Below are 16,917 nucleotides of genomic sequence, written 5' to 3'. Positions count from 1 at the left end.
TGTCAAAGCAATATTCATGTAGGATATGAGTAAGAAAAACATCATAACTAAAAAAAAAATCAAAATTTCCCCTAATAGTTCCTTCCAAAATTTAGCCTCCCGTGTCCCCAAGACAGGGAGAAGAGGCTAATACAATTAATGTAAAAAGAAAAAAAAAAACAATTGAGGAAGATACTTGCAAGTTGCAACATCTCATCTTTAGTGGCTACTAGCTAGCACGTGTCGTGAGTTCAAATATGAACTCATTCACCAAATTAGTGAATACCTCGTTTGCCAGCTCCTGACCCAATTGTTGTATTTCTTGATACGAGTTTTTCCACTCCTCACACTTATCCATCTCTCTAATGTAGACACACTTTCCTCCCTGCACTTCCCAACCCAAATACGGTTCTTGGGGTTGCCCATGTATCCAATCCTCAGCTACCTTGCAAAGTTGAAGCTTCTTTGAGTAATCAATGTCTTTGTTTTCCTCTATACTCTTCTTGAAGAAATCAAACAGCAAATTCTCTGCCTTTGTTATCAAAACGTTGGGTGCAATTGACCTTTTAACTAAGTTGAGAAGATCGCGAGCATTCTCCTCGATGTTGTTATTGTTGTCACGACGAAATGTTGGAGCTAATACGGTGGAACATTGTTTCGTAGAATGCTTGTGTGGTTCATCCTCCAGCTCTAACCGCGCGAACTTTTTCTCCAAAACCACCGGCTCCAGTGGAACCACGCTTTCAAAATGGCATCTTTTGTGCATGTGCTTGTGTTTCCTTCCTGTGATTACATCATAAAATATACACACTTTCATTTAATTTGTCAGAGAAAAAAACATGTATTTATGCTGCAAAACTTCATCAAATTTTATGGCATTTTGTTGTTGAGAGGGAGAGAGGGGGAATTACCTTCAGAAAAGGAAAGAATAATGGAAGTGGAATTGATATGAGACTTGTAATTATCTTCTTCATCTTCAAATGGGCAATCTAGTATTGATACAGGGCTAAATTGTTCCTTCTCGTCATTTGGCCAATATTCCTGTTTCATGAGAACAGGTTCACTTATCCCGTATTTTCATTTGATAAAAAGATATCAAAGCTTTTTAAATACAACTGATCGACGTTTTATTAAGGGAAGAGTTCAAACAATCAGAGACAAAATGAACAAACTTCACTATACAAAACCAACTTTTTGAAATTAAATTTTTACGTGAGATTCATTTTGGAGTTTAATTTTATATACTATCAAATTATTAAATTAAGCACATCACTCAATAAATCAAACTTTTCTTTTATGGTTTATTGATATATTATTTATACACAATGTAAGAATTTTTGTTAATGCATAAAATTTACACTCTTTACTTTAAATTAAGGATATATATTTGTATAGACCAGATAATACTATGATTTGCTTATATATTAAATTTCGTTTATGTTCATTTTATTTTTTAAAAGTCGTTGATTTTGTTGAAATCAAGGTCAAAAAATGTTTGTTTTCAAGTATGAAGCCTCTCAAAATATTCATTCTGTATAACTATATATTATAAGAAAATGCGAAAAAAATAGAAGACATGTGGTTCACGATAATTAGGAAAATGAATCAGCCAATCACAGGTGCAGTTAGCCAGTTTATTTTATTGTTAAATCACAAGTCCATTTATTAATCATTTCAGAAATAAATTAATTGTATTATAGGATAAAATGATTGTTCCTTAAGTTTCATAGCTTACAAAGAAAAGCTTTAAAAAAGTTAACCAGCGTGTGTGTTCTTACTTTGGAGTACTTTTTAAATACTACTCAATGTTAGGTGAAGACGTGAAGTGAAGCAAAGCCATGGTTAAAAATATTCCACATTTCATAGTATTAGTATATTTAATATTTGAGGAAGGCCAGCGACATTCTATCTATTTTGATTCTCTTTTTTTGATATCTTTTTAATTTATTAAAAATCATCAATTTTAATAAATTTTACTTCTCTTTTAATATAAATTAAAAGGAAGAAATATTGAGAAATAAAACTTATTAAAATTAATAAATTTTAACACCAATCACATAGAATCAGAAAAGTATCTGAAAAATAGTGTTGTTAAGATTCCTCTTAATATTTTTATCAATAATTTTTAGTAAAAGTTTTTATTAATTCAATCGATTTTGATTTAAATTACCAGTCCTTAATTAGTGTCAGTAATTGCAGTGAGTTTCAGCGCCGCGGAAGGCGCTTAGTGGACAACGAAGTCCTTAATACGGTGCCTCTACAGGTATACTATCCCCACACCCTGCACGTGCAAACCACACTATCAGTTGTGCTCCCCAAGTTAGATTTGCACATGCATGGTTTACAACAATCCTCAAATCTAACATTTTCAATGATTTACCAAAAAAAAAAAAGGCCCATGCATGGTTTAATCAAGGGAATAGTATCCTCCAACGCAATACTTATAATCATTAATTAAAATTACCTTTCAAATAAATAATCATTAATTAAAATTGAAAATTAAAGATTCTAATAATATTAAAGATATGTATAAAAATATTATAATATTATTAAAGGAAAAAATCATTTTTAAAGTTTGTTTTTCTTACTTTAAAATAGTTAAATTCTCAACTAATCAATTTTAAACTTTGCATTATTGAAATATTTGTCTTACTAATTAATGTAAAATAGATGGCTCCGATTCAAAAACCATTCATGTTCTTATTTATTTTTTTTCGGATCCGATTAGTCCAATTTATTTTTTAACTTGAGACATGACAAAAATCCTCCATAAAATAGAAAGACGATAGTAAAAGAATTCAGGTTGGAAATTACTTACCTTGGTTACTACTTGTTCCAGCTTGTGATGTGGCGCACCTTCTTTTGTATCCTCAAGTACGAGGTAATTCTCGTTGGAGCTCTCAGAGGAAGAAGAAGCAGCGTTAGACGCAAAAGTGAATTCACTGTCTCCCCAGCTTTCACTGCCGCGACCCGAAGAGGTGGTGACGCTCGGGGCATGTGCAGCGAAAACGGTAGTATCAGTATCCTCATTCAACGACGACGTCGCTTTACGATGCTCCTCATGATCCAGCATAATGAGTTCGCGGAAAGATTTCCTCCTCCGCGGCACACCTTCGCTTCCCTCTTCCCTCGCCGCCGCTTTTCTCCAGAAGAACCTTCTACTCAACACCTTCCTCGAAAAGCTTCTAGAAAGAACACCAGCGACACCACTCTTTTGTGACAACGGCAGTGACTTTATCGCGTTGATTATGGCTCCAGAAGCTCTCTGCAGAGCCAATATGGTTGATGAAGAAGAAGATGTAGTGGACCGTGGAGTGAATGTGTTCCTTCTTTTGCGTTGGAGTTGGAGATCTTTCTCCATGAAAAATCCCACGGTGGTGCAGCATTGTTGGCGTGTGAGCGATTTGAAACCGTTCGATGAACATGAACTCAGGTCATCCCTGAGGTAGTCCTTCAGCAAAACGGAGCGTTTTGAGGTAGTTATTAGAGAATGAGATTTGCCACCAGTAGAAGCCATATATGTAAGGAAATTTAAGTTAGCTAGCTAGGGACTAAGGAGAGTAGAGAGGAAATTAAAGAGACTATGGTGTAGAAATATAGAGATACTTAGGGACTATATATATTGTTGAAGAATGCGCAGAAAGGAAAGACTAAAGAAGGTTCCGCGGTGAAAATCTCAACACTAAAACACAGTCTGTGAGATAATTAAAATAATGTGGTGTGGAGATTGAAGTGAGAAGAAAGAAGAAGCTTGGATGCTTCTTAATTCATATTCATAAAAATTTGAATCTCGAGAGGGATTAATTTATTATTATTGAACTGAGTGAAACAACAACTGTGCCAATAGACCTGTAGTTGACCCTTCCCTCTCGAATTTCTCTCCACGCGCTTAGGCACGTGCCACGTGTTGTCATCCTCCTGTTGACTTCCCAGTCCCGACAGTGATCTCATCGTTTTCTTCCTAGTATTTATTTCCAACTCCTCTTTTCTGTTTAATAAAGGCATTGAACACATTTTAAAATTGGCAAAAGCCACTAAACAAGGTAAGACTAAGAATCATATTTTAAAATTTTAAAATAAACAATATATTTTTTAAAATTCTTTAACACTATTATGCTATTTATTAATTTTTTCTTAATTTTAAATTTCCATAATCTTTTAATGCATATTTGACAAATTTATCAAGTATCAATATATTCTTATTTCTAAAACACTCTTTATTATGGGTTTTATTATTTCTTTAATGAATTTTAGAAAAAAAAATTGCGTCCCAATAAATTTTAACTAATAAAAAAAAAGCGTATTAAAGTTATAGAATAAGTAAAAGCATTGTTGCTAGCATCCTCTGTTTGTTTTATTTGAATCATCAATGTTGTTTTGATGACCAAAATAACAAAAAAAATGAAAAAAAAACTGCAGTATATATTCTTTTTTTTTTGTTTCAATCATTAACGTTAATATGATAAAATAAATAACCAAAAAAATAATTTCTAATTTTAAGTTCCTTGCGTTTTATACGGAGTTATATAAGAAAAATATTAACAATATTCTTTTTATTGATTGCTGAATTTCATGTAAATTGTTCCGTTAAAAATGTTAGTGTACAAACTTCATGAAATTTATTCAATAATAAATTCTAAAAGAGTATTTATTCTGAATTCAAATATATATAAAACAATAATAATAATAATAATAATAATAACACTAATTAAAAATATTAGTTATTTATATTTAATTTTCTCAACTTCTCATTTAAAAAATTAACTTCATTCCCTAGACTATCCTACACGTTAATACTAATTAAAATGGTGACAGAGTAAACATCTATTCCTCGGTTCTCTTGAATTCTATCTATATTGTCTTTGGATTTACTTCATTTCCTTGTTCGTTGCAACTAAAAGAGTCATCATTGAAAATCTAATTAACAAAATTACGAAGGGGACCAAGTATTTGTTGTGATCCCTTCATGTAACACGGTACAATCCTTTTGCTGCTGTGTGATACGACAGTATGCGTCTAGTTGGGGTGGGTATGTCTTTTTTTCTATAACAATTTTTTTTGGCTTATTCAAAATACTACTATTACAAAGGGCACCTATGTATCAAGCGAAAATGGGAAAGAAATATATTTATAAAACATGCAAAGGAGGGGTCAATAAATATATATATATATATATATATATATATATATATATATATATATAGTATAAATTGTAAACTAAATCTTTTTAAATTAAAGTAAAACTTATAAATATAAGTTTAAGGAAAAACATATAAAAATACTATTATTGATAAACAACATGATAAAATCATGTCTTGAAAAGAAATAATATAATAATAAAAGGTGTCTAAATTATCAAGATAAGAATATAAAAATAAATTAGAAGGATATGGATTTTGAAATTGAAGAGTAATTTATTGAAGAGTAAATTAAAAGGATACGTAAAACTTCAAGTACTTTATAATTCAAAAATTGCAAATATGAAAAACTTTTGGTATGTAAACCTTCAAACTTTACTGAAAATAGATGTATTATTACAAGTGTTCTTTTGACATTAAATGAGTTTTCCTTACACTACCTCCTATGTATAGGATATGAGTTTTTTTGTTGTCATAATTCTCTGATTCATTAGAAAAAAAATTTTTAATTAATATGAAGTTTGATGAAAATAAACAAAGTGTGATTAATAATTATTTCTTGTGACTTAGACCACAAAGTCCTTCCACCTCCCCAAACAATAGCCTCTAGATCTCCCTTTGCAACCTAAACGAATGCCACGCACTGTCGCCTCCCTCCATAACAAAAACAACAAAGTTCATGCTCAAGGTGATTTGTGAGATATTTCTTGCAAGACATGGGAAAAAAAGGTAGTAACTTGGGTTGGCTTGTGTTATGGTTTATAGGAGTCATTGATTCTATCAAAAAGTAGAGGTTGTTTGACACAATTTTAGTTACGAATCGCTTGATGATAGGTGGAAGGCATCACTTCTGATGCCATAAGAGCGATGGACAGTGAATGGATTCAACCTGAAACATAAAGAATACTCTCGCACTACACAAGTATTTGTCTAAATATTTAAGTCTCTTCATTCTATTGCAATTTCGTATACATATAGACACTAAACCTTTAATTATTCTAAATACATCATTAACTACACTTCGGAAGGTAAGGTTTAATTCCTAATGGTGCACATAAAAAGTCACCAAGACTATCAGCCACTAAAATAAATAAAAGAAAAAACAAAAATAAAAGAAATATAATTTTATTTAATTCTAAAAAGAAGAAAGTCAGTATCTTCAATTATAATCATATGTTGAAATAATTTTGGTTCAATGTCCTTCATTGCAAGTACAATTATAAGAATTGTTGTTTTCACTTACTGTAGGATCTCTTTTATCTTTTTACCTCTGGCTCTAGTCATTGATTCTCCTAGTTCTTGTGTCACTCGTTGAGCTTTAATGTCTTCATCATTGTTGGTAATAATGCTCGCCACTAATCCGCTATGAAGGAGTTAGCTATCCGATGCTTTTATTTACTTAGATAAACTTGTTTGATGTAACTGTACGTAAAGCCAAAGTTTTGTTTCACATATACATCGATCATAAAACATATTAATTGTTGAGTGCGTAATTTGGATTTTGTTTATGATGAATCATGCACTCAGCTGCTAGCTTGCACTTATCTATACGCAATTTTTTTTATCGAACGCTGGAGGATTGCTAACAGTGAGTGTCTTTGATAATGTATTGATGAAAATAGAACTTTTATTTTACAAAAACAACTGAATGAGAAAAGTTACAATGTTTCACACTTTTATGTTCCTACCTAGATAGCTATCTCCTTATATCGTTTCGGTCTTTGTACATTTTCGTAGTCCTCCGTTCCTAATTATGTACAAAAACCAAAAGAAGAGAAAGAAAGCTAAACACACTAAATACACCTAAAGCCTAAATTGCATGCTCTTCAGACGGTGAAGCTCCACAAGGAAACCTCAGCATCATCCTCCACAAAGTTCCAGACATCCCTAACATTAACATATGTTACAAAAGTAGGTGATCTTAATGGTTCAGCAGCCATAGTCTGAAGCCACTCATGCATGTCCTCAAAAACCGGTGCATCTGGCATTGTAATTTCATCCAAATCACAAAACCTCTGCGAAGCTTTATTGTTATTGCAATTTTCATCGACGCCTATGTCACTGCTGCTAACTTCGCAATCAGCAACGGCATCAATCGCATTAGTCCGCAACTGCTTGCCGCGGCTGTCTTCCGCCGCAATCGCTACAGCAGCCGCCGCCGCCACGCGCCGAATCTCCTTCGCATTGGTCGACGCCGGCAAGGGCAACCGCCACGCCGAGTCGGCGAAGTTGAGACACGCCGACTTACCTCGAAGCGAGAGCGCGGCGACGTCGTGCGCACGTGCGGCCATCTCAGGCGTTGGATACGTTCCGAGCCAAATCCTCGTGGACTTGTCGTTGGGAACACGAACCTCGCAGACCCACTTGTTGTTGTTCCTCCGCCGCACTCCTCTGTACACGGGATGCCTTGTCTCCTTAAAAATTCGACGCCCCGCACGTTTCTTAGGATGAGCCGATGCTAATGTGTTCACTTCCTCGTCGGAGTGAACGGCGTTCGGAGTGGTCGGAAGGTTAGAGGAGTTTGCAGTCTCCGGCGACGAACAAGAGTAGCTGCCGTTGTTTGATTGGTGGAGTGATTGTCCGAGAATATTCATTTGCTGAGAGATGTTTTTGTTTGTGTTGGTTTGGTTTGCGCTTAGTTGAGTTGTGGAGTGAGAGTTGACGTGAGTGGGATGTGAATGGAGTATATGTAGTGTAGCTTTTTGAGGTTGTGGGGATTAAGGAACGTGAATAACGCACGTGACTACGATGTGGACACGGAAACTGGTACAGTTGGCATTAATTGTGGGCCAGTTGAAGTGTCAAAGTGGCGGCCCACGGTTAACACTTGCTTCGGCTACTTTAAAGGATAATTCCTACATTCGCACAATCAGTTTCCAACCTAACACTTCATCGGACTATCAATGCTAGCGGTTAGGACCCAGAGTCTAATACGTGTTTAGAACTTTAGTATACTCGTGTGTAAAGTAAAAAGAAAAGATGCCATGCATTGATTCATTACTTAATATGTATCATTTAATTTATATTAAAAATATATAAATAATTTCTGTAAATTTATAAACTTAATATTTAAATTTTAATAAAATTTGATAAATTTAGAAGTGTAATTATGAATTTGTTTAAAATTTTGAGTATATAATATTATTTTTAGAATTCAATATATGTAATTTTAAGTTAAATTTTAAAATATATTATTGTCTTTTATTTATTATTGTACATTATTAGACATAATCTAATGTGTATATATATATGCACACGATAGGATTTGTTTACATGTTTAAAAATTAATGTTTTACACCAAATTTTAGCCATTCAATTTAAATAATCTAAAGGTTAAAATTGATTTACTCAAAAAATTTAAAATTTTTAATTATTGCAAGATATGATTTTATTATTTCTAATTAAATTAATTGATAAAAATCATTAATAATAACACTAAATAATATTTTCTATAATATTTGTCCATCTAATCTACATCAAAACAAGATTTGATATATTTACCAATCATTCTTTGCTAAAAAAAGTTTGGAATTGAAATTTGTATCATCATCCATATTCTCAAAAGTATAACTTTTCATGCCCTCCACTTCCATGCATGTAACAACATATGCTTCACAATTCAATAATCAATATTCCTGAAAGATATAAAAAAACTAATTATGATTTACTGTCTATTTTTTTATAATTAATATCTTGCTTTATGATCATATAAATTAGAACAATACACAAGACTTCACTACATATGGATAGGAAAAAAACATTATTCTTTTTTTTTTCTTTTTAAATGTCAAAATTATTAATAAATCCAAACCTAGTATAAGAAGTGACCAATCCCCTATAAACCACGTAACCCATGTAAAGAACGAAAGGAAAAAAGAAAGACATACATAGATGGTAAAAATTATTTTAGCAAAGAAAGATGTACATAGATGATAATTTTTTTATGGAATTCCAAATCTCGTTTTGATGAAGATAAATGATTAAATTACTCAAGGAACAACTCTTTTATTGAAATCTCATGGTTAATTAGCTAAGGAAAAAATGAAAGTAAGAACTTTATTATTTTAAATTTTAAGATGTGGTTATGTGTTAACTCTTTGACAAGTGTATTAAATTTGTCACAAATAATAAAGTACTTGATAGTTCGAGTGTCGAATCCACAAGAATTTTATTTATACTTAGATTAATACAACTCCAATTTACAAGCAACAAATAAAGAATTCAAAATAATACATAAAGAAAGATAGTGAATAAGACAAAAATTTACAGGTAAAAAATAGAAGAAAAAAAGATAAAAAAATTTAAATTAAAAGACAATAAATATAAAAAATAGAAGATAAAACAGAGATAACATAAAAGATTAAAATAAAAAAAAAGATAAACTCAAGATGTGATAATATTGGGACCTAGCATGTCCTATTTTCCTAAGATGTATGATTTTATGAGTTTTCTTTACCAATTTAGTTGATTCTATCATACCCACATCTATTCATTTACTTGTCCCTAATGTCTCACGATAACAAGCCTATTTTACCTATTTATCTCCCAAATGCCTTTACAAAGACTCAATAGATGAAATGCATGAAGTTCTAAATGTTTACTTTGATGCATAAGCATAATGCAATCACTCTATGTCTAACAATGATTTTATTATGATATCTTTTCTTCTTGTTCTATTAGAAGTTATCTTCTCAGGAGCGTCTAACCCCTAAAACTAATGCATGCCTTCTCTAAATCTTATTTAGAAGTTACCTTCTTCCGAGCATCTAACCTCTAATAGAATATAAAGATGAGTATGCAAGATAAAAACATAAAAGAAAATAGGAAAAAAAAAACGTCTGATATTGCATTGATAAATAGTTAAGAGTACATTATACATTGTGTTGGCTTTTAGGCCTGTCAAATCCTAACTAAGGTTTAGCCACTCATGCCCATTGAGGGTTTTACAATGAGAGAGGTATAAAAACTGATAGAATAAAAGAGGTGAAAGAAAAAAAGGGAGTAAATGAAACCCCTACTAAAGGGAGTTCTGTCATAGTTCCCCTAAGGGATAGACCCAAGTGCGTGGGTTGTGTCTCTCCTTCTTGGTTTGACTCTCTTCTTATAGTTGTTGGAGTGGACTTGGGCTTGATGGTGAAAATCTTTCTTATCCATATTTTTGATATTTTCTCAATCTTTTTCTCTTTTAATCCATTTTTTTTATATCTGCAAGTCATAAATAACAAAAATATCAATTCTTATCATTTAAGCAAAAAATAACTACTAAATAAATATTTTTAAATATATTTTCAATATATTTTTATTATCAAAATAACTCATATTTAACAGTTATCATTATGTTTGGTAAAAAAAGAAGAAAAAAAAGTAAACATATCTATAACCAACACAACTATAATTAAGGTATTAATTGAATTTTCTCATATGATGTTGTTCAATTGTAAAAATATATATAATGCATCGAGTCAATTGAGTCACTAATTTAAAGTTGAGTCATACTAAGCCTAACTAGATCACATCAAATCATGAGCACGTTAATTTTTAACATGCAACTTAGACCTGTAAGATTCCCTGGACTCGAGCTAACCCGAGTATGATAACTATGGCTATGGGTATGGACTAAGAGCATCCCTAATAAGGGGTGTTGCAAATAGATCTTAGTCTCAAGGTTTGATCTTGCTAAAATTTATTATTGAAACATTTTGTTGGATTTTCATGTGGAGATCTAGTTATTCTACAAAAACTCTCAATATATGCAACAATTTTTAAAAAAATGATTTTTACTCTCTCTCTCCACAACATCCCAACGGAAAGCAACTGCTTGTTAGCAATAGGAAAAAATAAAGCTTTGAGGAAGAGAAGAATAACCAAATACACAATAACACCAAGGCAACACAAATATCAAATCATGAATGACTAAAAACGAAAAAAAAAAAAAAAGATTTGAAGAGGAAACATCATGTCTTCAAAGGAACATAGGGATGACACCCTCTTAAGTCCATTTCCTCTGCCTATTTGCTGCCAGATACGGAATGATGCGGAGAGGAGAATTTCAAATCTATACCTAAAAAATAAATCAAGAATATGTTGAATTTTAGGAGAATTTTGTGAGTCAAATTCGTGGGCTTGGGTTTCCTAACCCATTTTTTGGATCTGGTTTCTATTCTTTATTGAATCCAAATAGCATGTGATTTTCGGAGAGTGTAGGCGTACTGCGTATATGGACCAGTTTAGGCCCTCTTTGTCTGATTCAGCCTAATAATTTTAATGCTAAAATGCAATTCCTAATTTTAGGCGTTATATTTTAAAATATAGATATTTAGTTTTTTTATTTTATCAAATTAATTTTAAAATAGAGATTCTATTTTAAATTATAATGACAAAAATTTATGAATTGTTAAAATTAGAAAGATCAAAATTATATTTTAGTCTAATTTTAAAATATTATTTTAGATTCTTTATATTTTTCCAAATGTTTTTAACTTCTTAAATATTTAATATTCGTTTATCTAAGAGTATTTTTTAATTTTTGGTTTTTAATATCGCACTCTCTCCGTTTAACAGTAGAATTTCAGAGAATGAAAATGCTAATGAAAAATTAAAGATGGGCCAAAACTACTGAAATCAAAATTTAAAAAAGTTGAAAGACTATTAAACAAAGCACAAAGATTATTAGATCGTACCAACAATTAGAAAAAGGAAAGAAAATGATAGTAAGAATAATCATGAAAGTTAAAAGCCACACAAGGACTTGGTAAGTGGGATCGTTAGGGAGACATATTTGGAGGACTACTTATTGCACATTTTGAAGTTCGAGGTCCTTTCAGCCTATTGCTACTTGCGAGGAAGTCAAGTAAGCACGTATAGCTAATCTTTTAGGTAAATGTTAGTAACTAGTGTTATTCCTTATAAAAAAAAAATCAGTATTTTTTAACATTAATTAAGACCGAAACTAAAATAAGAATTTTTTTTATTGAGATGTGTAAAATTATGTTGTTAATTTTTTTTATAATTTTTATAATAATATTTTTTTAATTCCTTAATCAATATGAATAGTTAACAATATTCAACCTTCTAAATCTGGCCGAAAAGAGGATTAATATGATTGTGTCTCACAGGATGTTCCCTTTGTTATCTTCTCTTTTCAAAAAAATTTGAGGAAATGAACACTTATCTTACACGCACCATACCAACTAGCTAGTTCGTTATTCAATTTTATTTTTGTTTCATCTACAGTATATATTAAAATATTTATATTATTTCTTTATACTTTTATAAAGCAAATCCTCGATGCAACTTGATCATAAATATATTTTCCAAATACAATTACTTTTTTACTGTTCAAGCCTACAACTCGGATATCTAAAATATCGTCTTTTAATTTTATTATTCATTCACTGACTTGTGCGTTTAAGTATTTTTATAAAAAGCTCGACATACTGAATAGGAGACTAATATTTACCAACAATAGGCTTGATCAATACATTTTTTAATTATATTATACCAAATAATACAACTATTATATTATTTTGGATAACAACTCAAACATGTGCTTAAGTAGATAATGAGTGACATTACATGTAATGATACGAAAAAAAAAATCTTGAAACAATGTCAATGTAAAAATTGTACCACAAAATTAATGTCAATATAAAATTTCTATACTACCAATTAATTAAAATTCACTTTAGGTATGACTTATAAATAATTATTACAAAATTCTACAATCTTATCATATATGTTGATATATATGATTAATGAGAGTTTACACATTTTTTTACCCTATTTATACATTTTTAATTAAATTATTGAGCAAGAATGAAAAATGATTTTTAATTGATCATACATATTGGACAGTAAAAAGTTGTTCTTTTAATTTTAATTTCTATTATCTTTTTAAATTGTCCGTCTAAAAAAAATATACTATGTACAATATTACATATCAAATGTTTAAAACATGAAACAATAGTACTAAAAAAGAAAAAAGATAAACGTAGTACTAGAGACGGTTGCGTATGGATCGTGTTTCAATATTCAATTCTCCGGTTTCTGACATGCATTAATTTGATTGACAAAAATGAACCAGCCAGAATCCCCTCGTGTCGTAGCTTAGATTTTTAACGTGTAAGAAAAAAAAACCAGTGGTTTGGCCGCAATATTAAAACATGCATACAATGATAAACAAGATATGCTCCCAATTATAGGAGAAAAGGAAACGAGAGAAAGAGAGAGGTCACCAACCAAAGCAGTGATAGAATTCAAGCCATGAAGAACGAAAAAAGCGATGTCGGCCATTTGTGTCGCCACTGTAGTCAAAGTTTGCTGCTCAAATTTCTAAACATCACTGAAATTTATTTGGTCCCCTTCCCTTTTCGATTAATCCATTTATTTCAGGACCACTCTTTGTTTAATCTTTTTGTTCTTCCTTCCTCCTCCTGCATCTGATGACTGTCCACTCATCAACACTGGATGAACTAGGCAATCAGTTGGCTGTTGTTCTGATTTAATTAATTTACTGAGATTGTAGACATGGAAATTGTTGCAATAATTAATGCTGCTGAAACACTCTTCATAACCTATTAGGGCTTCCACGGAAGAATGTGACACATGATACTCTACCTTGACTCTTCCTTTGGAGAAATTAGTATTAGGCGGTTGGATGATACAGTATGCCCTAACTAATTTCTATATAACAGATTATTATCTTTTTTTTCTTCAGAAATTAATAAAATATGATTATCGCTAAGCAAAACAATGTGGGCCAATCAAAAACAATAAAGAACTATTACGTAAAAATTAGTTAAAATTACAGTCTTGGATTGTGTAATAGTAGTATTTCTTTTCCATAGAAGAAATTCGTATGTCCAGTTCTCTCAAACTTAGTGGCAAGAATGTAACAATTAACACAGAATAAGCACTATGGCTGACCTGTGAAAATACCAATCATATATGATCAGATGAACAGCTTATTCAGTTAAACATTGATGGGATGGTCCTGATCATTAACCTCTATATACGATATCTTACTAACTTTCTTTCATAAATTAAAAATTATAATTACGTGTTACACGTAAAAATTAGTCAAAACTAGAAGTTTCAAACCATGTAATATTTTTCCTTTCTCTACTTTATATGTTCAATTCTCTCAAATTTAGTTGCGAGAAAGCAATAATTAACACAGAATAAGCACTGGGGTGACCTAAGAAAATTACCAAGCATATATAATCAGATGTATCGCCTATTTAATTTTTTAGAGGAGAGCTATTTATTTAATACGAAAACTACTTGAACGAATTCACATGAATCTAAAAACAGTCAATCAAAGTATTGCATAATCATTCATCACCTAGGAAAGAGAATAAAAATTCTACAATAAATTTACACCACTTAAGATTCGTGTGGATTAGTATATATATATATTCCCATTTGATTATCATTTGCCTTTGTTAAAGGAAATAAATGTAAGTATCTTTAACTAAATTAATTAAAAATTAAAAAATTAATTGATAGTAAAAGGTTGAAAAATTAGCTGGTTGAATCATAATTCTTTGATATAATTATATGAAGTACTTCAAAAATATAAAATTACATAAAAGATAAAAATAATAAAATATTATCTTAAATAAAAGGTTAAAAGGAAAACTTAATAAATATTTAGGGATAAAAAATATAAAAAACTAAAAGTTAAAAATTAATATTTTAAAAATATTATTTCAAGTAACATTTCAATAAACATTAAAAAATATTAAAAATAATATTTTATTCATCAAACACTTAAACAAATTTCTTATAACTAATAAAAAAACTAAAAATTAACTAAAATATTTTATCAAACACATTCTCTAAAGGAAAGGATCCCAAGCTTTCCCTGCAAGCATAATCAAGACACTACATGTTATCCAGCCTCTAGAATTAAGTTGTTTAATTTCGTACACAGCTTTTTGGCTCTATATTTTTACTTTTGGCATCGAACCTTTCTGTACAACCGGGACCGGCAATGGCCAACCTAAGTATATACGCAATTGTACAATGAGATTCAGCTTGTATAAACTAATAAACATAATACACACAACTTACTAATTGGTTAATTAAATAATAGCACATTAACTATTTTAAATATCAAACATTATATTTACTGTTGTACTTTATTAACTTAATTAGTATGTCTAAATTAAGGACAATAAACTATACATTAGTTAACTGCCAAAAAAAACTTATACACTAATCGATCTATCCTTAGCCAACTTAATTGATAGAAGCGAGAAATAACAGATATTTTTTTTTTACCAACAATTGTTATTTACAAGCTGTTTGTTTACCCCATTTTTTCTAGGATCATAATAATTATAACATTTTTACCCTATTTTAATTAAAAAAACATACAGTTTAAGATACACTCCACCCTCCCCTTCTTCCACCCTTTCAAATAAAAAGATGCAAGTAATATTGATATGAAATGTGAAGAAAATGATGTGCCAAAATCATTTTCAATTTTTATCCCCTCAAAAAATAAATTATGTCCTCTAGGCCTAATATGTGTTCTATATTCTTAAAGCTTAAAAGTTCGTTTGGGAATTTTGAGAGATATTATTAGGTGGGAAGATGACTAGTCCCTTCCCCATTCCCTTTTTCATATTTTCTTAAATATGTGAAGGAAAAGTTTCCTTGCCTAGTAATATTATGTGATTTCTATAAATACAAAAAAAACACACACTCTCAATTTAGCTTTGATTTGGATTAACTATATATATAATCGTCAACACACCACAAACACTATTATCGTGTAGGTGAAATTTCTTTTTCTTTTCATTTCTAGAGTTAACCGTTTATTTAGTAGCAGTCAGGCGTGGAAAGATTTAATCAAGTAATATCATATTATCTCTTCCCCAAATTTATTATATTAATGGGACTGTAGTTACTAAAATTTGAAGCTGATCCATGTCAAGATGAACGTGATTAGTGTGAACTCTTGAACTTTATATGTCAGCTTTGAGAGTTATCTTTGTTAAGAGAATAAGGTACGTAAACATGTATGCATAAGCGTAATCTCAAGTGAGTGCTAAAAGAGTACGAGGGAACCTGATACCTGCATGTCTTTATTTGTTGGGGTTGTCAAAGTGCTTACAAATAATTACTGACTTGTAGATAATAGTCGATATTGTATAAATAAAGTTAGAGATAGTATGTAGCTTAGAGATCAATGCTAATAGATAATTTTACCTTATAAATTTGTTGATAGTTAACTACATGCCAAGAGACAAAGATGTTGTAATATATTCAAATTATAAAATATTAGAGATAACCTATCAGTCAGGGCTTATCAGTTAGGGAGTCTGACGACTGCTAAGGATCGAATATTTGTATTCCTTTGACAGGACTAGACTGATATGAAGGGTTAACACGTATCTAAGAACATTACTTAAACTGTCATGTGTATTTTGTGGACCCTAAATAATACAAAGATCATCGTTTTTGGGTCTAATTATAGTATTCATTCACACATTTTTCTTAATAAAAAAAATCTTGCAAATAATTTATATTTTGTTTTTAGAAACTCTTTTTTATTTGGAAATTTTTAAATTTTGATTAATTTAAAATTCAGTTGAGAATATCACTCAAGGGGTTAACTAATTAAATATTTTTTCAATTTACAAAACCTTTTTATTTATAAGATCTCTTATTAAAAAAATTGTAACTACTTCAACCTTACACTATTATTGTTTAAAAACCAATAATTAATAGGAAAAAATATATTAATGTATTTTCTTAATTATTTAGTTTTAAACATACTAATTATTTAACT

General features: G+C 30.4%; 2 protein-coding genes across 2 annotated transcripts; both read right to left on the bottom strand.

The window, feature by feature from the left end:
* LOC114393118 lies at nucleotides 1-3,618 on the bottom strand. Its single transcript, XM_028354381.1, has 3 exons — nucleotides 2,798-3,618; nucleotides 891-1,020; nucleotides 1-762 (listed from the first exon to the last, which is right to left on the bottom strand). The coding sequence occupies exons 1-3, from the start codon at nucleotides 3,494-3,496 to the stop codon at nucleotides 209-211; spliced, it is 1,383 nt and encodes a 460-aa protein (XP_028210182.1). The 5' UTR covers nucleotides 3,497-3,618; the 3' UTR covers nucleotides 1-208.
* Nucleotides 3,619-6,710: 3,092 nt separating this feature from the next.
* LOC114392921 (dehydration-responsive element-binding protein 1E-like) lies at nucleotides 6,711-7,783 on the bottom strand. Its single transcript, XM_028354179.1, has one exon. It carries the CDS (start codon nucleotides 7,709-7,711, stop codon nucleotides 6,944-6,946), a length of 768 nt encoding a protein of 255 aa, XP_028209980.1. The 5' UTR covers nucleotides 7,712-7,783; the 3' UTR covers nucleotides 6,711-6,943.
* Between the last annotated feature and the right edge of the window lie 9,134 nt (nucleotides 7,784-16,917).

Source organism: Glycine soja, chromosome 17 (assembly GCF_004193775.1).
Source record: "Glycine soja cultivar W05 chromosome 17, ASM419377v2, whole genome shotgun sequence".
Lineage (NCBI taxonomy): Eukaryota > Viridiplantae > Streptophyta > Magnoliopsida > Fabales > Fabaceae > Glycine > Glycine soja.
The sequence above is the reverse complement of the archived record's forward strand: the minus strand, read 5'-3'. Positions and strand labels throughout refer to the sequence as shown.